The 23790-nt window shown below is 32.0% G+C and overlaps 1 protein-coding gene across 4 annotated transcripts in view; it reads left to right on the top strand.

Annotated features, from left to right (window-relative positions):
- Vps13b (vacuolar protein sorting 13 homolog B (yeast)) overlaps positions 1-23790 on the top strand; it is a 657708-nt gene that overhangs the window by 314268 nt on the left and 319650 nt on the right. For 2 of the 4 annotated variants that reach the window (XM_005381855.2, XM_005381856.1), the window contains exons 26-30: positions 2091-2262; positions 2882-2996; positions 5381-5522; positions 8309-8714; positions 14680-14791. In XM_005381855.2, coding sequence (XP_005381912.1) covers positions 2091-2262; positions 2882-2996; positions 5381-5522; positions 8309-8714; positions 14680-14791 — 947 coding nt within the window. Of the gene's footprint in view, positions 1-2090; positions 2263-2881; positions 2997-4727; positions 4795-5380; positions 5523-8308; positions 8715-14679; positions 14792-23790 lie in introns of those variants that run through there. The other 2 variants (XM_005381857.2, XM_005381858.2) reach the window with 2 other exon arrangements.

Consider the following 23790-nt stretch of genomic DNA (forward strand, 5'->3'; position numbering starts at 1 on the left):
CTGGTAGGTGTCAATCTAATGATTTAAGAGATTGGATTCTGATCTCATAAACTATCCATAGAAAGTAGCATATGACTCTTAATTGCATCCTGAACATCTTATATTGGTGTCTGAAAAATATTAAGTGATGTTTTATTCTGGCTCTTGACTACTGGTCATGACTGCTTAGCATTTTTAATGATTGTTATTTGAGACATTCAAAACAACAATAATCATTAAATATTAAGGATGTATAGCAAATGAAAATTTGTCTGAAGTTAGAAATATGACGATATGAAAGAGGCAAAGGTGATACCAAATTCTCTAAGAATATGAATGTACAGTCGCTTTAGTATTGGTTTAGGTAAGTGGTGATAATTATACCTAATACTCATGAAGTGTTTGCTACAATATATGTAAACTTCATTCACACTGATATTCTTATTTGGCCTTAGCACTTGGAGAAAAATGTCATTGTAAAAACCATTTTACAAAGGAGGTATTAGACACTTAAATGATTTGCCTGAAATATCTAAAGTACTTATCATACAAAGCTTAATTAAGTATAATAACGTATTTAAGCTCAAAATATGATTTTATAGCTTTCACCTCATACACACACCTATTTTAAGTAAATAAGCTAATTATATTGTATTTGATCAGTTCCCAGAGTGTATGGACTTATGGTCTGTATCTAGAATGTCTCTCATTGGTTCATGTCTTAAAGGGTTGGTTCTTAAAGCAGCAGTGTTCAGAAGTAGCACTTTTGGGAAGTAAGTGGCTCATGAGGCCTCTAACCTCATTCATGGATGAATTCGTTGATAGATTCATAATTTGATGGCAGTATTGGAGGTGGTAGAGACTTTGGGAGGTGGGACCTAGCTGATGGAAGTAGGCAGCTGAGGGCATTGCCTAGAGGTTATATCTTGTCCCTAGATACTCCCACTTCTGTCTGCCTCCTGCCTGCCATAAGGGTGCAGCTTTCCTCACTAGGTCCTTCTGCCATCATGTACTGCCTTGTCATAGGCCCAGAAACTTCAGAGACATGTGACTCTGAACTGAAACCTTGGATATTGTGAGCCAAAATAAATCTTTCCTCTTTTAAGTTGCTTATCTCAGGTATTTTCTCATAGGGATGGAGAATTAACAAACAAAAGCTCTTAAATTTATTGGTGAGTTCTAAGTAGACATGAAAATTCAGAATTTTAACCCTCACATTTTGTAGCTGATCTTAGAAGAACTAAACACGTCAGTGAATGGTCACTGTCTTTAGTATCATCTTTCTGTATTTGAGACTTAAGTTTTCATCCAAGTTAACTCCAAATAAAGGGGCTTCATTTACTGTGGGCCACTAAACACTCTTGAGAAGAGCAAAAAGAAACCAATAAACCTTTGACAGAAATTGTTAGCACCAAATGAAGGACGTTATACATCCAGAATTCAGTCTATATTTGTTGAATGGAATAATCTCATGCTTTACTCCTTGAGTTTTATAATACAAACTTTAAAAACCATTTTAAAAACTATTATTAAATCTACTAAATTTTAATGTCTCCTGTCCTATTGAAAAATGTAAGGTATGATGAATATTTTGTTATTTCTTAAACTGCCAGTCACTTTGCTGTGGTTATTCTAGATTGATCTTAAAAACACTGTGCCAGAGGTAGACCAGTTTTTCTGTATAGTGCGAGTTATCAATACTTTAGGCTTTGTGGACCATACAATCTCTGTAGCAGCTATACAACTCTACTGAATAGCAGGCATGAATAGTAAGTAAATGAATGCTTATGGCCGTGATTTAATAAAAGTTTATTCCCTCACATTTCGATTTGGCTCTTCACTGTAGTTATGGAAATATTATTATTGATATGAACCAAACTTGTGCTGAATCTTACATATTTATGCAGAAAACTAAAATAGCTTGCATAGATATTGTCACTGTACAAATCTTTTGAGTAGTATATGTCTATATGCTTTGCATTACATAGCAGTATTAGCTTTTGTATAGTTATCATTAGCACATATCACGTGGAAAGTTACAAATATTTTTTTAAAATGATAAATTTTTAGTTATTTTCAAGTTACTAATTTTTTGTTTTACCTTACCCAAGGGAGATTCTATACAAGCAGGTGATGACTCACCATTTTCAGATTCTGTTACCTTGGAACAGACTACTAACAACATTGGTGGATCTAGTGGACGTGTTAGTCTCTGGATGCAGTGGGTACTCCCCAAAATTACTATAAAGCTCTTTGCTCCAGACCCTGAAAATAAAGGCACAGGTACAAATTAATCTCTTTTTTTCTGCTATAAAGATCAAATATGAAGCACTATTTCTAAAAGAAATACTGGACTTAATTTTACTTACTGTTGTCAACAATTAAATATATCATTTTTTATTAATAAATGTTTGCATTATATATTACTAACACAATTATAAATTTTTAAAGTTAAAACTTACAAAAATAAATATAATTAGCTTTAATTCAAGTGATTTCTATTAGCCTGGACATATTGAATCTTATCAATAGGTAACATTTATGCATACATATTGTCTTTCACTGTGTTATACTTAAATTTTGCCTATTGGTATTAAAATTCATCCCAAAGGCTATGAAAATAAATTCCCCATTGGTCAAATTGATATATTATATCATTGCCACTAATAGTATCACCCAGATGTCTGACTGGTACTAGATTGAGCACCTTGATTATTAACTGGAATTTTTCTTATGTTTAAATATGTTTCTTATCTTAATTGCAAGGCCTAGTTTGCTTATGATTTATAAGCTTTTTAATTTTTAGACCTCTACAGATATCCAGGATATATTTGCCAGTGTGAATATTTTAACATTGATTATGAGGTGGTATACTGATAATAATGTTTGCTTCTTTTTGCAGAGGTTTGTATGGTCAGTGAACTAGAAGATCTCAGTGCTTCCATAGATGTGCAGGACGTATATACCAAAGTGAAATGTAAAATAGAGAGTTTCAATATTGATCACTATAGAAGCAGGTAAATAATGAATCATTAATATAGGAAAAGCTATATTGTCTTTGAACAGAGTCACTAGAAGTTTTCTATTTTAATATATCTACTTATTTTCAAAAATTGCTATACTTGTTCCCAAAGAGTATTTTACCTATGAGATATATGGATTAATTTTACTTAGTATTTATGCATTTATAGGATATGTTTTATAAAATAGTAAATCTCTGCATAAATATTGACATTGTCATATTAAATAAAAGAAGTTGCTTTACTAATCTCACACATTTTACTATATATGTCATATATGTGCTAAGATAATTGGATTGCAGTTGATGGGTCTGGTTTTTGCTGGATCTCATTTTGTCCATTCTCTATATAATAATCGCCCTTGAGATGGAGCAACTGCTCATGTTTCTTAGAATTTTGAAGATGATATCAGAGATCATTCATATACATGTGGCAGATATTCCTAGAACCACATTTTTCCTTCTCTGATTAATTTACATCTCAAATAAGATGCATGCATTCATGATTTGTTTGTGATAGTAAATAATGATAGCAGAAAAAGCTAAATTTTTGATTTTTTTCAATAAAGGTCTAAAGCAATTTTCTCATTAATGTTTCCCAAATAAACATCCTTTAATTTTTAATTGAAACAACTTATATACTATAAAACTCACAAATACTTCTTACAAATATTTTAAGTAGCCTCATATTTTCAGTTTCCAAGTTCTTTGATTCAGACATGACCTTAAGTCCATTTCTTTCTGGATTCATAATGTTTATTCATTCAGTAGTTTTTATGTGCCTGAAAAAAGCACATACGTATTTCTGTGCATATATTGATACATTATGTGTCATAAAAATAGCCTTTTTATTTAAAAAAGTTTCTAGCTGGGTGTGCTACTACACAACTGTACTCTGGAGGCTGAGGCAGGAGGATAGCTATGAGTTCAAGGCCAGCCTGGCCTGCATAGCAAGATTCTGAGTCAAAAAAGAAAGTTTCTAATTCTGCATTAAAAACACATGAATTTTTATGTCATTGTAAGTGTTAACATATTGCTTATGTCAGTTGTGACCAAATCTGTCACAAATGTAAAATAATGTCATAATTATAAAGTATGTAATTCTGGAAATATATTACAACCTGTCATTATCTTGCTAATCATCTATTTTTTTTAATTAACAGTGAATCATTTTCTGGCTTTTGATATTTAGATCTTTAGTTCCTTTCCAATGATACATATATATCTAATTCAAAAATGATCTTTTCAAGTGATACATCAATATTAGAATTGAAGTAATTTATTAATGATATAAATATTGTATATTGAAGTTTGTCCCTGACTTTTATGTTAAATTTATATAAATGTTAAATTTAGATTCATTCATTCATTCATTCAATCTAGATATTTGTTGAATGTGTATTATGTGCCATACTCTCTGCTAAGTCCTGAGGATATAATGTTTAATAAGATAGACTCAGATTCTGCCCTTGTGGACATTATAGTCTTGTATCAGATTGAAAGTAATAACTAAAGAGATAAATGTACCATTTGCTGTAGGACAGATGGGTCTATGCATAATTATCCAAGTGTGTTGCTATCATAATGGTTCTATTTAATGTATTGTTATATCCATGTTTTGGTACAGTATGGTGTTGTTTACTTTAGAATTATTGAAAGAGTTATATATGCTCAACTTTTAATTGAGAAAAATGGAAGAGAACAGATAAGGTAAACTTATGTTTTCCAGGCCAGGGGAAGGTTGGCAGTCAGGACATTTTGAAGGAATATTTCTACAGTGCAAAGAAAAACCTGTGGTGAGACTCATTTAGTAATTACAATCTTTGAAGATATATTTCAAATTGTTTATCTTAGTTCTTTCATGCAGAAGGACTAATGGTTACAAGAATTAGAGCTCAGAATATTTTTTACTGCTTCCTCCAAAATTATGTTGTAAATTTAAAACTTTATTCTTTTAATCTGCTCATGTTTTGTAACCATCTTCCTTTATAGCAATTAAGTAAATATATCAAAAAAAAGAAAGGTAGGATGCTTTTATTATACTTTATCTTTATTGAACTATTATGTTGACCTTTTGAAAAACTTCCCCTTCCTAATAGTGAGTTCATGGTATATTGCCCTTTACCATAATAACATGGTAATTATGTACTGAAAGCAGTTATTTTTGTGTACTTTCATAACAATACATTTACAGAAGATGGTCCAGACAGCAGCTACACCTAGCAATTGCTCAAATTAAACCTATGCAAACTTGAGCAGAATAAAAATCTGTCCAGTTTTTTTTGTTATTTCTTTTTTGGTGTTTTTTTGTTTTAGTTTTTGCTTATGGCTTTTATTACTTTTTGTCTTTTCACCTTCTTTGCTCCTGTCCATCACCTCAAGCCTTGGGAAAGAGTGTTGGTCTTTGGGGCAATGTGGAGGTGTCTTCCTTTCCTGTACTGACAAGCTGAACAGACGCACCTTGTTGGTTCGACCCATCAGCAAGCAGGACCCTTTCAGTAATTGCTCTGGCTTCTTTCCTTCTGTAAGAAATAATTTTTAAATTATGCTACAGAATTCCCTTTAACAGGAACCCAGAGAAGGAATTGAATTTTCCATAGAGTCAACTCTTGATTTTGATTTTGTTCTGTATCTTTCATTTTGTAAATTAATTATAATGTATTTTTAAATCTTGGATTGGTTTTTCACTATACATAATCTGTTTCTGAGTCACTTGTATATGCTGTTGTTGTCCTGGGTTTATAAATATAAACTAATTTTATCATCATTATAAGAAAATCATAGTCAGATGTTAAATATAATACTCTTTTAAACTATGTACATACCAAATGATCAAGAGTTGACCAATAGTGTTGTCGTCATTGCTTTTGTGATTCTTGGTGAGACTGCTTTTTGTCTTTTATTTTTTCACTTTTTTTTTTTTTCCTATTATGCCTTTGTTTTCTTCTTTCAACTAATTCAAAGTACATTATTTGGATGCTTTCTTGAATCTGATCAAGGGTGTACTTCTGACATTGAGTGGCTAGAAGATGAATACAGTATCTTATACTAGTGTCTCAGAAGTTTAAAACTCTATTTTCTGATGGTATACATATGAATATGTTCTTAAGCTAATTTAAGTGATATTCTTGAGTAAACAAAAATGCATGATATTGTTACATATTTAGAGCAGGTATCATTCTTTTACGAATTTATTAAATCATTGCATGGAGGAACTATTCCTTTTCCTGTTTTGCAGTTCAAGACAGATTTGAGACACATTCTTAACATTATAACGATATTTAAAATAATTTTGTTTCTGCATTTAATGTTTAGTAGCATATTTGCATAATAGCAAATAGTATTTTCTGATTTGATTTTGAATTTTTTCTAATATTCTCTTCTTCCTACTAGAAAAAAACACTTCTGAAATGTGGCTTTTATATCCTTGGAGGTTCTGCTTAGATTTATTTTTTGTCTTTTTGAATGTGCAGTATTGAAAAACTGTGAAAAACATTCTTAGGTTTATTTTGTTTTGTTTTGTTTTTGTTACCGGAAATTGAACTCAGGACCTCACTCTTGCCAGGCAGGCGCTGTGCCACTGAGCTATATCCCTGGCTACATTTTTAATTTTAAAACTTGTCAAAAATTTATTTTTAACTCCTTCTAAAATATATGTATCACTGGGTATGGTGACACATACCTGTAACTCCAGTGCTTGGGAAACTAAGGCAGGATTGCCATGGGTGCAAGGCCAGTCTGAACTACACAGTAAGTACCTGTCTCAAAAAAGCAAAAATTAAGAAATAAAAAATTAGAGCTGGGGATATAGCTCAGTGGCACAGCACGTGCCTGGCAAGCGCAAGGTCCTAACTTTGATTCCTGGTACAAAAAAAAGTGTTTATCATTTTTTCCAAATGTTTTAAAGTTAGTTGCTTTCTATTAGAAATTTTTAATTGTCAGTGTTTTCTACTACTGATTTTTTTTTTCCTGGTACCACGAATCGAACTCACGACCTCGCACTTGCTATGCAGGCGCTGTGCTGCTAAGCTAAATCCCCTGCCCCCTCTACTACTCATTTTAAGTAGTATTAAGTGTTGATTATTTCTCTATGGAAAGGAAAACTTACATTATTTTAATTCCAGCTCAGTATATTTTTCCCCTTTTATTAAAGGAGCAAGAAGTACAAAAATGTGATAAATGAAAGCCTTTCTCTCAGTAGCTTAACTTTCAAGAAGGCTTGTGTTGAGTATATTTTAAATGTTTTTCCAAATTAAAATATCTGTACACTGAAATACCTTTTTTATAATGTTTCCAGTATTCAAATGTTGCTATTGATAGATATTAATTATAGTTGGATTATTTAGAGTAATGATGAGAGTATGTGTCTTCCTGAAGTGCAGTTTAGACACTTGGAAAAATCAGCATTGCTGTGTCCTCTTCCACATTAGGCTGCATCACAGCTGCTCTTTGTTGTTGCCTGCTGGCCAGCAACATGGTGATCCCACTAGCAGCCTTTCTTCTTGCTTTATGGTGCTGCTTGCTTTTTCTTTGCTTTGAGTGTAGAAACCAAAAAGAAAGGGAAAGCAAGGAATAGAAGAAATGAGAAAATTAATAACAGTAAAAATATGTTTTGAGGGCAGACTGTTATGGGAATAATGATTATATTTCACAACCTTAAATGATTACTTTCCAAGACTTTGTAATGGTCAGATTATTAACTTGAAAAAAGAACATTTACAAAGGTGAATTGTTTTCCCTTCACTTCTTTGTAAAATCTAGCAATAATAACCATTTGAATAGTCCTTTTCTCACCATGTCATTTGGTTAAAGGCATCAACAAAAGAAGGAACAAGAAAGAAAGGTTTAGAAGCAATAGGATATCACAGACTCAGAAACAGTTTGGGTTTGTTACTTTTTACTTTTACGTTTGTTTGATTATATTCTCTTACTTTTCTTCTTTCCCAGTTCACGTCCCATTTTAGCATCACTCCTTACAGTCTACTAGCAAACCCTTTTTCAGGTATTGGGAAGAGGAATTGGGAATGTAAGATATACTCTGATTTTTGTGTTAAGTAATTTGCAGAACAGGATTCTGTATATCAATAATTGGTTCAGAAAAAAATGTGGTAGAGAATTTCCAGTTTTCATGTCATTTTTAACAGTGATAGAAGCATTTTCCCCATCTGCAGACTTAAGCAGTCACCTTTTTATTAAGAAGTATAGAATGAGTAAGACAAAAAGAGCAAAATACTAAGGACATTTTCTTCTTTTAAATATCTTTTCTTTTTCTAATGAAATGTGTATCGTGATTTCCTTTTTGTGGAACAGACAACTACGAAACTTCTAGATGGCTCTCATCAGCAGCATGGATTTCTCTCTCTGACATATACAAAAGCTGTAACAAAAAATGTCCGCCACAAGTTAACATCAAGAAATGAACGAAGAAGTTTTCATAAGTTATCTGAAGGTTTAATGGATGGTTCCCCTCATTTTCTCCATGAAATTCTTCTTTCAGCCCAAGCCTTTGATATTGTCCTTTATTTTCCTTTACTTAATGCCATTGCAAGTATATTTGAAATGGAACTCCCAAGACAGAAAGAGAAAAGAAAATCTCCTGGTCAGCCCACAAGAACCCATACATTGACTTCACGCAATTTGCCTTTGATTTATATCAACACAAGTGTAATCAGAATTTTTGTTCCAAAAACAGAAGAAATGCTGCCAACTGTTGGAGGTATTGTCTTCTAACTTTTTTCATTTAATACTAAATAATTTTCTTCTGGAGACCTTAGTTTTCTGGGTGTTTGTGTGAATAAGGGCATCTGGTTTTATTTTACACTTTAGTATGTTTTAGAAAGAGTAATATATTATAGTCATTTTCTATCTTAATCTTTAGAAGTTATACTAGAATACTAGATACATATCTGACTCCTTAAGTAGAGTAAAAGATCGAGATTTTTCTTCTTCAGGGCTTTTCCCAGTAAAGGTTATACTATCTGTCATTGCTTTTAGGAAACTCAAATGCTTGGAGATAGATAGGCAAACAGACCGACAGAAATATATATAAAACTAAAATTTTCCTTGACAGTAATGATCATAGTGATGAAAAATTATATGATTGACATATATAAAAATTCTATAATTGAAATATCCATTTGTAGACTCAGTATGGAAAAAAAATTAGTCAATTCATTAAGGCTGCTGTGACTTTTTATAGCCTTTTCAATGCCTTCTGAAATTATTCTATATCTTGAAGTTAATTAAACTTACAATTCCGATGCCTCTGCTTACAAGAATGCTTTAACACATTTAGTTTCTTCTATGCCATAAAAATATGGAAAATTTAGGATTTTGAGAGACATAGCAAGTTGTTAATGCTGTGGACTTTGAAATTGTACAGACAGGAGTTCAAATCCCTACTTTATGAGTTGAAATCTTGACTAAGTTAATCTAAGAGCCTCGTGTAAAGTAGTAATAGTAGCACCTAACACTGTAAGTAGGTTGTAATAATAGCTTACTTTCAAAGTATATATGAACATAAGACTAAGTACCTAGTATCAGTGCTATAGTAAATTTCTAATTGCTGTCGTGAAGAGGTTATGCCCTTTTATTAAATTCAATTCTGTATTTCTTAGATTTCACTTCCATGTGTGCCTGTTTTACAGACTTAATCATATGGTCGTGCTCAGGTGCAAAATAGGCAGAGATACAATATTTAATCTGGGTGGTGTCATGCTGTCTTAGTTTATTTCTGCTACTATAACAAAAAGCCTTAAAATGGGCAATTTATAAATACTCCAAATTTATTTGTCACATTTCTAGATGTCAGTAGATTCAGTGCCTGATGAGTTCTTCCCTCTGCTTTCAGGATCACAGCTATTTGCTTAGTCTTCAAGTTGTAGAAAACTAGAAGGGCAAAAAGGGACAACCTGGCTCACAGAAGCTGCTTTATATGAAGACAGAGCTCTCATGGCCTAATTACTTTCAAAGGTCCCACTACTTAATACATCATTTTAGGGTTGAAACATAGACATTTTGGAGGACATTACATTTCAAACTTTAGCATATACCCAGCTAATAATTACAATAATTAAGGTCCTGTGAATTTGAAAGAGAAGAGAAAATGGATATTTCAGAGATAAGTAATAGTCTGTACAACATAAAAATAGTAGAAGTTTAGTTTGGGGGTGGGTGTTTGTTTTGTTTTGATTTCTTTTTCAATTTGGAGGGGAAAAAGATCTTGAATGATCAGGGATAATACGTAACAAATGAAAAGCACCTGGCTCTATTCTCTTCTCAGAATCTAGTTCTGTCTCTTGTTCTGTCTCCACTGGAAAGATGATTTTACTATTTCTGTAATTGAAAAAGTTATACAGCTTTATATTTTTTACTTAACAAAATATCTAGACTGGAGCTAATTTGATCATGTTATGCTTATGGATTCTTAATACCTACCAGTTCATACTTTTATGTCTAATTCTTTTGCTAGGGGTTATCTTAAAATTCATTACTTTGAGATGTATAATTACTGTTCTTTGAATATACTAATATACTTTGACAATACTATATAGTTGGTTTCATCTATTCAGATAGTTTGTAAAAACACGAATGGTAAAGAGTAAGGAGTCTGGACTGGACAATTACAAGTGATTTAGGAGATGACCTACTAATCAGAAAAGCAAAAGCTAGAAATGTATTGTAGAAGTTATGACTTACGCTCTTTTTCCTTGTTGTTATCTTTTACTATATGAGTATCTAATGATTTTTATTGAATGCAATTTACTTTAAATTTGCAGAGGTTTTAATGCATTCACAGCAGTGCTGTGATTTATGTCTCACTACCAGGTGGCTTGAACTACCAGTGGTACATATGTAGCTGTCCCAGTGAATGACTTATACCACTGATGGTACAAACAGATCTAATCACTTTTATTAGTCTTTTTGCTAATGAAAAGCTGCCATGTTAAAAAAAAGAAACTTACATTTTTATACAAGATAATTCTCTAAGAACCATAGCTGGCAAGGCAAAATGACATTTTCTTATAACCACAGAAGAGGTTAAAAAGATGCACATAAAAGATTACTGGGATTAACCACCATTTCACTTTTATAACTGAGAACGGGAGGAAAGCACAAGTGAAACAGAAATAGTCTGGCATCTATATTGCAAATATCTTTACTTTTTTGTTTTTGCAAATTGTGAGTATATCTTTATATTTATATTTAATATACCTGAAGTATTACAAATTGTCGTTGTGTCCACACTGAAAATGCAGATGCAAAAATGCATGCCAGAACTTCAAGGATTTTGGTACATTATATTATTAGATTTTTTTCTGACACTTTATCTCTTTCTGTTGCTACTTTTATTTCAAATGATGATAATTCACTCATGAAAATGGAAAATTTTTTCATTGAGGTAAAATTCATCTGACGTAAAGTTCACCACTTTAACCATTGTAAAATATAAATTTTAAAGTACTTTATATGAATAATTGGATATTTCCATTTGATATGTGTTGAAAGCTATGATGTAACAAAGGAAATCATGATAGAAATGACAGTTACATTGAAATAAATATCACTATTTAAATAACTCCAGTAAGTCAAGAATTTTTTTTTCCTAGAAAAGCTTTGTTTTTAATCCCTAGTACCCCAAAAAACATTCTTTGAATTATATTTTATGAGATTAGAATGTATTATAAGCTGCCTTAATGAGTAAGATAGTGTAATTGTTGGTATATCATGCTTCTCTGTAGAAACTTTATTATGAATATATCACAGAACAACGGTGCTTATAACAATATGTGCCTGTTTTAAAGATAATTCGTAAACTAAATTTACCTAGTTTTCCTAATTGTACACGTTTATTGAACCTTCATTCTGTCCTCAGTTGGAACATGGCAATAACTAAAACCCTTTGCTGATGTCTGTTTTTGGCTGTCATAATAACTATGGCTTTATAAAAATATTACACAGTGAAAATTTCAAATACTCTTTAGACTTTAGTTGTTTTATTATATTGAGAATTTTAAAGGAAAATTAAAGTCTTGAAAACACTTATTTCATGTGTGACATTTTTAAGTCACGAGTAACAGTCTTAAATTATCTGACAATTACATGAAAATGCTGCTCTTATTTAAACTTTTAGTAGCTGATGCAAGCTCGTAACTTCAAAGTTATTTATATCCTTTTCACTTGCCATACATACATAAGCATCCATGCATCTGCACATACACACTCTTGTTTTGACTCCCAAAGGATAAAATATTCAGATTACATTTGTTATGTTAATGCAAAATTTTAAAGTCACATCTAAAATTTAGCTAATGATAAAATATATTTAACATTTTAATATTTTATTTAAAAGAGTGATAGTGAAAGTCTGAGTTTTCCACATGAATATTGTTTGTATTGTGTGCAGTTATTATCAAGATATAAATCTACAAGTGTTTCACTTCCAGTTTAAGCTTTTTATTTCAGAATAGATGACTGTTGTTTTGGTCCTATTTTGAATCTTCTGGGGTGAGTAGTTCCTCCTGAGGCTGTTTTTAAAAATACACTTGATACTTTCTTAAATAATAAATACACATTTTTATTTTTTGCTTATATCAGTAAAACAGTTCAATAGGCCGTATACTTTCTATAATAAATAAATTATAACCTAGTTTATCAATAATATATGTATGTGTGTACTTATGTGTGTGTATATATATATACACATATATATGTTTTGTTTTTTTTTTTTCCCTCCGGTACCAGGAACTGAACTCACGACCTTGCGCTTGCCAGGCAGGCGCTTTTGCTGCTGAGCTAAATCCCCAGCCCCTATATGTATGTTTTACTATAACTTCATAGTATAATCTACTGAGAACACTTTTGGCTCTAATAGAAACAAAATTCTGTTTGTGGATCTGGCTTTGTGTGTAACACCAAGTACATCATTTTCCTTCCATATGTACTTGATTTACTGCAGTGTTTCTGTTACAGTTCAGACTTTCATATGGTGAGTAGTATCTGTAGGCTAAAAGAACAGTTAGCAACTGCACTAATTGCACTTTTGTAGCATGGTATATTCCCCAAGCTTACTATTTATTGATTTAATTTATGCCTGCTGCTTAATCAGAGGTTTTACCACATGGAACTATTTGATAAGCTTGACATAAAATGCAAGATCTGTGAAATGTAAACAATGTTCATAGTATAAGGATTTATAATCAAGCCAGACTTGTAGTCATTTGAAAATAGTGCAGCTACATGAGAAAGACTTTTCTGTTTGATCTTTTCTTCCCCTATGAACATTTAAAAGTATTGTCTTTACTGTGACATCCACATGCTAATATTTATTATGTTGGTTCATTTGTTTTTTCTGCCCTCCTCCTACTCTCTAACATTTTAGCTTTCTCTGTTCCCTTTGTGGTCATCTTACACTGGTTCTTTCTTGCCCTTACCTAAGTATCTTTCTTATTTCTTTTTTTGATTTTCCTAATTCCAACTTTCTTTTTTTAGACTAACCTAAGTCAGACCATACCAAGTGTACTGCCCAAGCAGCTGGAAATAATCTTCTAGCTCTTGCATTCTTTGGGCACCACACTTTGGGAAATATGGATTGTATGCCTTTGTAGGCATGTTCTGTTCAGGATATTCTTGAGGTCTTGCAGCCAGTCATTTTCCTTTCTATTTGTGGCAGATGATAGCTCCTTGAGATGAATTATAAGTTTTATTATGTTTACTTGAAAGTCATATATTATTAAGAAATTTTAAACAATGTTTCAGCCACTATAATAGAATTATGTGTTGGAAAACAAGTAGTAAAATACCCCTACCATCCCCGGATATTCCATAGAAAAGATACTGAATTAGCCAGGGAGTTATACAAATAGTGTTGAACTTCATAAGATGAGAACATGTTATGATATGTATATCTTTTTTTTCTTTCTGAAATTACTTACATTACTTTAACTTCATTTCAACAGTTAAGGTTACTGTTTCTCAAGCAGTTTCACAGTAGAAAAGTAGAATATATTAAAAGTGCTTAAAATAGCAAATTGAAATAGTTTCTCGTATTAAATAGTTGTTCTTTTCCAACTTTAATATTGCAACCATCATATTTCTGTTGGCTTTTCTGGCATTGTAGAAATAAAAGAGCTATGCTGTATGTTTGTGTACATATGTGTTTGTTAGTATTTAGTTATTATTCAATATGTAAATTGAAATGGCTTTGAGACTTTGCTACAGTGTATTGAAGTGGAACATTTTCTTAATTTTAGTGTATACCATCACTTGAACTTTAGGATATCGTATGGATCAAAGCTGTAAAGAGAAGCCAGTTTCTCAGGAAAAATATCAGTAAACACTTTGTTAATATCATTTCATACATTTATAGACAACGGTGAATTGTTAGAAACCCAAAAGTGAAAATGATTTGGGAGAAAGATGCAGTAGTATAAAATTATGAAGTTAGATAAATACATGGATTCAGCATTACATTTATATTTATACTTATTTTAATGTTTTTCCTTTTTATTTTAATTGTATATTCTAACAGAAAACCAGTTAGTTGGATTTGAAGGAAATATAAAGAAAAGCATCAAATATTTTTATTTTAAACCTATTTTTCCTTATTTATTGCTGCTATCTTAGTGTGTTTCCATCCCATTTTCTCAAATGTATTCATATGTCCATTTCTTTTGTAACAGTTAATCAGGCTGCAAAGGAAGACACGATGGTTTTGAAGATTGGCTCTGTTGCCATGGCTCCTCAGGCTGATAATCCCCTTGGCAGATCTGTTCTCAGGAAAGATATTTACCAGTAAGTTTAATTTTTTGTGTTCAGTATTGCAGCAATTTATTGTTGCAAAGAAGTACAGTGATCAATAAAACTTGGTTAGTGTGGCCTGTATAAATACTTTTCATTCGAGTGCTTTTGATATATAAAACCAGGTTTTTCTGATTTTCTTCAGTTGTGGGTTTTTAAATTCATTCAGACAAATCAAGTATTTCTGTGAAGTGTTGATGAATAACAGAATTTAAGTATCATAAAACTGAAGAAGCATAGTTTGGAAAATTTTAGCAGACTTCAAATTTGACCACTCTCTAATCACATAAGAAAATAAGGTCCTCTCTCGAACCACTGTATCCTACTGTAGTCATGTTGTATCAAAGTGAATCATTTTCTTAATTTAAGTGTAAGCTACTATTTGAAATGTAGGACTATGGATGTCATATGGATCAAAGATGTAAAGAAAAGCAAACTTCTAAGGAGAAATTTCACAGTAAACACTTTCTGTGAAAATGCTGTGCTCTGGATTTTGTCACTGAGTATTTGCAAACCACACCAAGCATATATGAACAGCTAAACTGGTGAACATATGTAATCAACATGATAAAAATAATATATAATTCATACTGAAGTTGGCACGGCTGCCCGACATGAAAGTACAGTTGCAAATAATACCAAGTGAGAAAGTCATAGAAATACAGATGAACAAGTGTCTTATTCTTTATGCTGGTCTGTTTTTCAGATGTTGTAGCTTTACTCTTTTACAAAATAAATTCCTACTGTTTTCTACTGTGCATTACTGCTAGGGAAAGATTCTAATTTTGGTAATCCATTTACCACCTAAAAGGTGATGTCTATTTTTACCCTAAATAGATCTAAGAGGTATATGAATAATTTTTTTCCTTTGTTGATAATTTTTTCCTTTGTTGTAAATGGCATGGTTTCTTCCCTGTATTAATTTTTAAGCAGGTTTTTTTTTTCCCCCCTGGTACTGGGAATCGAACACATGACCTCGTGCTTGCCAGGTAGGAACTGTGCCCCTGAGCTAAATCCCCAGCGCCCCCTGTATTAATTTTTAATGTAGTTTATAATATTGACCTCTTAATTGAATTTTTATTTACCAAAGTTTGTATAAAATCTTAGGATGTCAGAGATGAAAGTGGCCTTAGAAATTATGTAATCCATCTTGCTTAGTACTTTGCAAATTAAAAAACCATATATCCAAAATAATAATTGTCTCTGGTTAAATAGTTAAAAAACCAAAGTTACAACTCTTGAGTCCTGTAGAATCCAGGGAAAAAATTACAATAGGACAGAAATTCTATGTGAAAATTCTGTAATTTTCTATCCATTAGAAATTCTTCAGTGTGCATTTACCTTTCATAATTCAAGACAAAGCAGTGCTCAACTGGGGTCTTAGGTAACTTGGTGAGAGAAATCTATTTTATATTATAAGACCACTATTAACATCTGTAAAGTGAGTTTAGAAATGAAGTGAAAATATTTGCAAAATGTGAAATATTTGCAATTCATATACCTGGTAAGGGACTGATATCCAGAGTGTAGAAAGAATGCTTGCAATTCACTGGTAAAAACAAAATCTATTTTAAACATGGGAAAAGAATTTAAATAGATATATATCAGATAAAAAGTGACTAATAAGTATATATAGACATGTTTGACACTATTGTTATTAAATAGAAGTCATAATCAGCCCAGTAGGATGACTATAATAAAAAAAAAAATAGCTGTGGATAATTTGGAACTATAGAAGTTTTTGAAAAAATCCAAGTGTTCTTTTCCTGTCTTCACAGATTCTATACAATACTCAGTCCAACGTTTTTAACAGCAGATGGGAAAACAATTTCTTTGTACCAAGTAATTCAGCAGCAAATACCAACTGCACGTCCTATGATTTTATTTAATTGAGTTCCGACAGTATCTGACTAGAGATAGTATCAGATCCCACAGGTTAGGGTTAATCCCATAAGACTTCCTCTTCCCCTTCAAGTTCCAATCAAGAGGTACAGATTGTGCTTCTGAACTGCTGGATAAATCAGATTCTTAGGACCCCCTTTCCTTGGATTCAGCTAATTTGTCTTAGAACTGAGAAAAATAGTTTACTTACCTCTACTCACTTATTATAAGGATATTACAGAGGATTCAGATAACAGCTAGCTATCTAGGACAAAGTATGTAGGACAGGAATTTGTGTGGGAACATCACCCTCTAAGCATAGCACCATGTGTTTGGCAATCCAGAAGCTTATCCACATGGTGTCCTTTTTACATTTTTATGGAGGCTTTGTTACATAGACTTGACTGATTCCATATTTGGCCATTGGTGATCAATTCAACTTTCAACCCTTCTCCCTTTTTTAGAGGTTGAGGAGTAAGGCTGAAAATTTTAACTCTCTGCCTTGGGCTTTCCTGTGGTCACTTGACATCTCATTAGCATTCAGAAAATACTCTTACTGCTTTGAGATTCCAAGAGTTTTAGGAGCTGTGTGTCAGGAAATGGGGAATGACAGGACTACTGCAACAGCCAAAATGTAGAAACAACCTAAAGGTCCAATTATGAATGGATAAACAAAATGTGGAATATTAACACAATTGAATATTGTTTTATCATTGATAGTAATAAAGTAATGATATGTGCAATACAATAGCTTAACCTTGAAATCCTTAAGCAAAGTGAAGTCATACTGAGAGTCCACTTATTATATAGTTGCGTGTAGATGAAATTTCCAAAAGAAGCAAATCCATAGAGGCAGAAAGTAGAATAATGCTAGGAGCTTAGGGGAGAGGAAAATAACCGCTAATGGTTATGGGATTTCTTTTGGGGATGAGGAAAATGTTCTGTAATTAAATAGTGGTGTTATAAAATGAGAAGTACAATGAGTGCTGGATGGGAAGCACAATGAAAATAAATAAGAAACAACCTCTAAAAAACAGATTTTATGGGATGCCAATGGTATCTCAATAACATTGATTTTAGGAAAATATCAGAATGTGGTGTGACTAAGAGGCCCAATGGTATTAATTCCAGAGAGAGAAATTCTCTTCTGGGTTAGGAAGGCTAGGTTCTTTTCAACTTGGGTAGTATTTGTCTTACTGGATATAAGCAAAAGGATTTTGTTTGGGAAGGGACATATCAACCATGTGGGCTAGAGGGACAAATTGGAATCTGGAGGAACCCCTAACACCCAGCCAGTCCACATAGTTTTTCTGAGAGGAAGTGCCAGGGTAAAGAAATTGAGTTTCTTAAAGTTTCACATTTCTTAAAAGACAAACACACAGTAGAGATATACTTTCTAATACAATAGCCATTAGCCATATGTGGCTAATTCTTCCTAAAACGTGCCTTTAACAAAAGATATTTTGTAAGTATAACATACATCCCAGATTTTCAAAACATAAAACAAAGTAAAATGCCTCATTAATATTCTGTATATCAGCCATATGTTTCAATGACATATTTGTAGACTTAGTAACTTATAGTTCTTGAACTATTTTACATTTTTTAAAAAACTTTTTACATGTGACTACTCACAAAGCTTCATATAGCTAGTGCACAATTGTAGCATGTTTTGTATTTCCACTGAATATCAATACACCACAGGGAGAGGCCTGCATAAACACAAGGTAGATGTCCTCCTGAGACATTTGAAACCAAATGTAGATTGGGTACAGCTATAGTTGTGAACCAAGGGCATACCAGCTCAGATCCTCATTATGTTTAGGTGATCCATTCTTTGTCTAATCTACATGACAGAAAAAGATACTCCTCCATGGGAGGGACCTGTTGATTTTAGTATCCTTAAGTTTCTTTTTAAAAACATGGTATTTAGATATATGGTCAAGAACTGTAAGAAAACAAGTGGGAAAATATGACCCATTGTCAGGGGACAAATTAGTTAAAAAAAACACTAGCATATAACCGAGATATTGGGATTCCTGTAGTAAGAGTTTGAAAAATGTTAAAAATGAAGGCTTTCAGAGACACAAACTATTTTTTTTTATTCTGAAACTAAGAAAATTATCTGAAATTAAAGACTTGCTGGGGAGCCTTACTACAGATGGACACAGAAGAAGATAGGATCAGTAAATTTGGAGATAGTAAAATAGAAATTATCCAGACTGAAGCATAGAGAGGATAAAAAGGGAAAGAAGAAAATAAAAAAGGAGAACAAACTGAAAGGTAAGTCAGGTACTGCCAAAATATTTAACAGGTATAGATTACAAGAAATAGAACAAAATGAAAAGATTATCCGGAGGCTTTTCCAAAGTCGTTATAAATTACCAACTCAAACAACCCAGCATTTTATCTCCAGTCAAGAAAAATATTGTAAAATAAATATAGCCAGGCATTACATGGTCAGATTGCTGAAAATCAGTGAGAGAGACTACTTCCTGATGAGTCTAGAGAGGAGGCTAGCAGCAGAAAGAGAGGATGGAGCCATATCTGTCCAAGGGAAGGTTCCAAGCCTAAGGTAGTAATCTGAGAGGAAAGAGAAGCTTTTATCTTTAACAAATTTGAATGTTTTCATTTCTTAAGAAAGAAAAATCCAAACCACAATCATTAAAACATTTTATTATCTTTGAAGGTCCAATAGTAAGACTGACATAGCTTAAGGTCTCAAATTTAATGAAGAAATACCCCTAGATGACATGACACCCTTCAAATGCTTCTGTCTATCATGTATCATAGGGAGTAGTTTCATTCCTTCTGAAGCTAAGAACAGACCTGAGGTCATTAGATCTATAGATGTCGCAGTGACATTAATTACAGCTCAACAGAATAAAGATCTTTCAAATTCTAAAATCTATTTGTTACTAATTTCACTTAACAGTTATTTATTGGGAATATACTGTCCTTCACTAAGCTAGAAAAAAGTCTCTACTTTCATGGAACTTTATGCTTTAATGAAGGAGTATTTTCATTAAGATCATACATAAAATAAGTGACAGAACCAGGACTGTCTGTTTCTATTACTTGTGCTCTTTAATACTATGTCTTGATGCGTGTATCAGACTTTCTTGTAAAGTCAAAACTACCTTTAGGTTAACTTACAAATAATCATTGTGTAACATTGTTTCAAATTTGATTTTTTTAAATTTTCACAGTCTTTTATTATTTTTTCTTTTTTATTATTTAGATATTAGGGTTTTTTTCCCTAACATTCTTATTATCAAAGATTACATGGGTGGGCCAGGGCAGGGGGGTCCTGCCATTGCTGGGACAAACTTTAAAATATTCTGAGTTGAGCTGGGATAGAGGACCTAATATAGCCTGAGAGCTATAATTCATCATGAAAACTTAAACTCTTAGTGTCTCTGTTTCATGGTTCTTGAAAGTACTTGTGCATTTAAATCACAGCATGTTTATTGCTGCACTGGAACAGAAAGGAAGGAAGGGAAGGAAGGGAAGGAAGAAAGGAAGGAAGGAAGGAAGGAAGGAAGGAAGGAAGGAAGGAAGGAAGGAAGGAAGAGACAAAGGGGATGGGAGGGGAGAGGGGAGAAGAGGGGAAGGGAGAGGGGAAGGGAGGGGGAAGAAAAGGGGAGGGGAGAGGAGAGGAGAGGGGGGAGGAGAGGGAAGAAGGGAGGGGAGGGGGGAAAAGAGAAAGAAGAGGGAGGGAGAGAGGGGGAGGTCCTTAGCTAATAGTTTTGTCATCAAATTTTTTCTTACATCTTGCATGAGCTCTGAAATGAGTCATGACAAGATATAAATATTAACACAGATTTTGCTGGTTTGTATTTTGTGATTCTTATTTCTTTTTACTTTTTATTTTAAAGAGAATAAAAACTTTTTAAAGAACATTAAAAACAATACAGAATTTCAAAACAAAATGATAGGAAATCAACAATGGTGGTTATATCGCAATCTTCAAAGTAGTTGTTCGCTTTACCAGATATAGGCATGAAACATTGGTCCAAAAAAAATTAAGCATTAACTGTTTTTTTCAATAAGCCAAACAAATTAGTAGTACAATTATCTTAGCTCTCGTGTGTGTGTGTGTGTGTGTATATATATATATACACATATATATGTATGTATATGTATATATGTGTGTGTATATATATTATATATATATTATATATATACTCCCTTTATTTTCTTATGACTATTTCATAGCATATTTTTAAATCATTATAAAACAGAAATACTTTTTTTGAGACAGGGTATCACTATGTCATTCAGGCTGGCCTTGAACTCACTGTGTAGCCCAGGCTGGTTTTAACTCACAGCAGTCCTCCTATCTCAGTCTCATAAATACTAGGATTATAAGTGTGTGCCACCACACTTAGGAAAAACATAAATACCTTTAACTCTCTTTTCTCTTACTTTAGCAAAGTTGTTTATTTATCTAATTCTGTCTCAAAATTATAAAGTAAAAGAGATGAATTAAAATTTATATTAGTTTTCTTAGCTTTGAATTGTCATACTCATAAATTAAATATATTGTATTGAAATAACTATTGATATTAATATTTAGGACAGTTATATACTGTTTGTTTACATGTACTTTTATATATCAAAATTATATCAGTGTTGAATGAGTATGTTACACAGGTTCATAGTAACTTGTGTTTTTTTCTCCCCATTCATCTTGTACAGTTGAGAATTTGTTGTGTTCAAGGTACATATCTGAAAATAAGTATGACTGGATTAAAGGTATTTAAGATTATATATTAATTTCCGGAATCATGACACTTTCATATTGTGTAAAATTTTCATATTTCATAAAATTTTACAAAACCTTTTAATTCCTACTCTGAGACATTTTAAAAATATTAGTTATTATAACAGAATATTTGGAATAAAGTATAAATGAAGTTTGGTTAAAAGAATTTTAAAATATTACTTTTTTTTTTCCTTTTGTGATATTTTTAATTAGAAAGTTAACTTTCATGCTTTACTTGAAAAAGATATATCTTTCTTATTATTGGATGTTTATATACTTCTTCATACAGCTTTTTGTTCATGCCATAAATATTTGTGGGTCTTCTCTTATCCCTTCTGTGATTTTATCTGTGACTAATTTATTGCACAACTCTTTTAAAACTTTGTCAATTGTTATGTTTTTCAGTGATTTCTTTTATGCAGACTTTACTAATCCTTTTTAATACAATCAGTGTTTAATAGACTTAAATCTGGTACTGAGGTTCAGTTTCTCTCCATAGAGGATTTCATTATCGTGAAAAAAAATTTACATGTATTGTATGAAAATTCATGGTAATTTTGGGAAACATTTTAAAAGATCTTTCAGGAGTGAGAATTCTGACACATGCACACTTCTCTTTGGCAGTTTAATCCATGTAATTTCACCTTGAAAGAACTATAAAAGGTGGGGCAGCTGATTCATTTTGCACCCTTAGAACACTTTCTATAGTAGAATTCTTTCAAGAATATACAGAATTTTTTCCCATGTGTTTATTATATTTGTGGACAACTTTTACTTTTACAAAGATGTAAGTTTGTGTTTATCTGTATGAGCCTGATATGACACCAGCAGTCCAATGAAGTGTGAGATAGTCTCTTATTATTATGCAGTTATTGAGAAAGTTGCATTACAGAAATTCACTTCATGACTGATATTTTAATAAAATAAATGTTCAGTGCAAAAAAATACATTTTTTCCAAATGGAAATTTTGCTTTTTCATGAAATTTAGCACAGATTTTTATAAACTATTATAAAATACTTCTTAGTTTTTTTACTGGCTTGGATGTATAATCAAATTTCTGAGATTTTTTTTTAAAGCATAATTTACTAAAACTGTTTAATGGACTATATCATTCAAGGGTTAAAATTAATAAAACTTGATGAAGTTCCAAGCCACCCAAGAGAAACATATTTGCAGATGACTCAGCCGTAGTTCACATGAAATTCTGGACAGTTTTTAACTTCTAATGTCATTTCTTCTGTGATACCTACTCAGCACATTTTATCATGATCATCCTGACTTTCCAGTTACCATTTCCAATGTTATATACCTGATGTATGCAGCTCAAATTCTGAGATTTTTCTTTTATAAATTTTTATGGTTTTTCCTGAAACCTAGATTATCATCTACTTTAACAGTGATCTATGGTTTCCAGATACGATGTTAACATTAAATTCTGCAAATCCCACAAAACTGTGTTCTCCTCCCTTCTCCCAACCTTTAATTTCTTCCTAATTCTCTTCTTATAAAATGTTCTCAAAATAACCATTGTGTTGGTTTTTGGCAAGGTATGTTTCATATCTAGCGACATTATGACCTTCATGCTGTAATGTTTAGTGTTGGTTTCAAATAACTTCCTTTTAGCAAGTCAGAGAGATCAGGATAGTAGGTATTTAGAGTAACTTGCCTAAAAGCTTTGTTTGAAAATACTATTGGCAGAGTTGTAGTTCTTGTTATATTCTTCAGCTGATCTAGTTGAAGGCTTTGGATTTACATTTGGCCCTCTCCAGAGTAACTGCATCTTTTGTGGCTTCCTGTAGCAGGATGTAAATTTCCATGAATCTGTTTGTGTTTGCTGCCAAAACCTACCTCAATAAAAATGTTGAAAATGATTGTAGGTTCTGTTGTCATAAATTACGGAATTTTTCAAATGTATTTTATCCTTTTTATTGATATGCTTCCCTCCAGAAATTTACACTGGAAAGAAGCTACAGAATAAGAGTATATTTGTGTTCCCATTGTAACAGTTTTTATTGTAACAAAATTATTGTGTACTTCTTTCAGATACATTTTGGTATATTCAGTACAATAGACCTGTAATATCTTATATCAGTTCCTGATTGTGTATATTCATGGAGGCACTAAAAGTATCATGTGAATTTATTAGCTAAACATTTCTGAACTTAAAGACAAGTGAAAGGGGCCATAGTATACCTTTAAAATACATTTTTTAAATTAACAATAAATATCTAAAATCTTCAGAGTATCTGGAATGTAATGATAGTTCAGTACAACTACTGACATATAAGACAATTCTAACAAGTAGTAAAACATTGTACTACTAGGTGTCTGATATAAAGGAA

Source organism: Chinchilla lanigera, unplaced genomic scaffold (assembly GCF_000276665.1).
Source record: "Chinchilla lanigera isolate Chin_1 unplaced genomic scaffold, ChiLan1.0 scaffold00016, whole genome shotgun sequence".
NCBI lineage: Eukaryota > Metazoa > Chordata > Mammalia > Rodentia > Chinchillidae > Chinchilla > Chinchilla lanigera.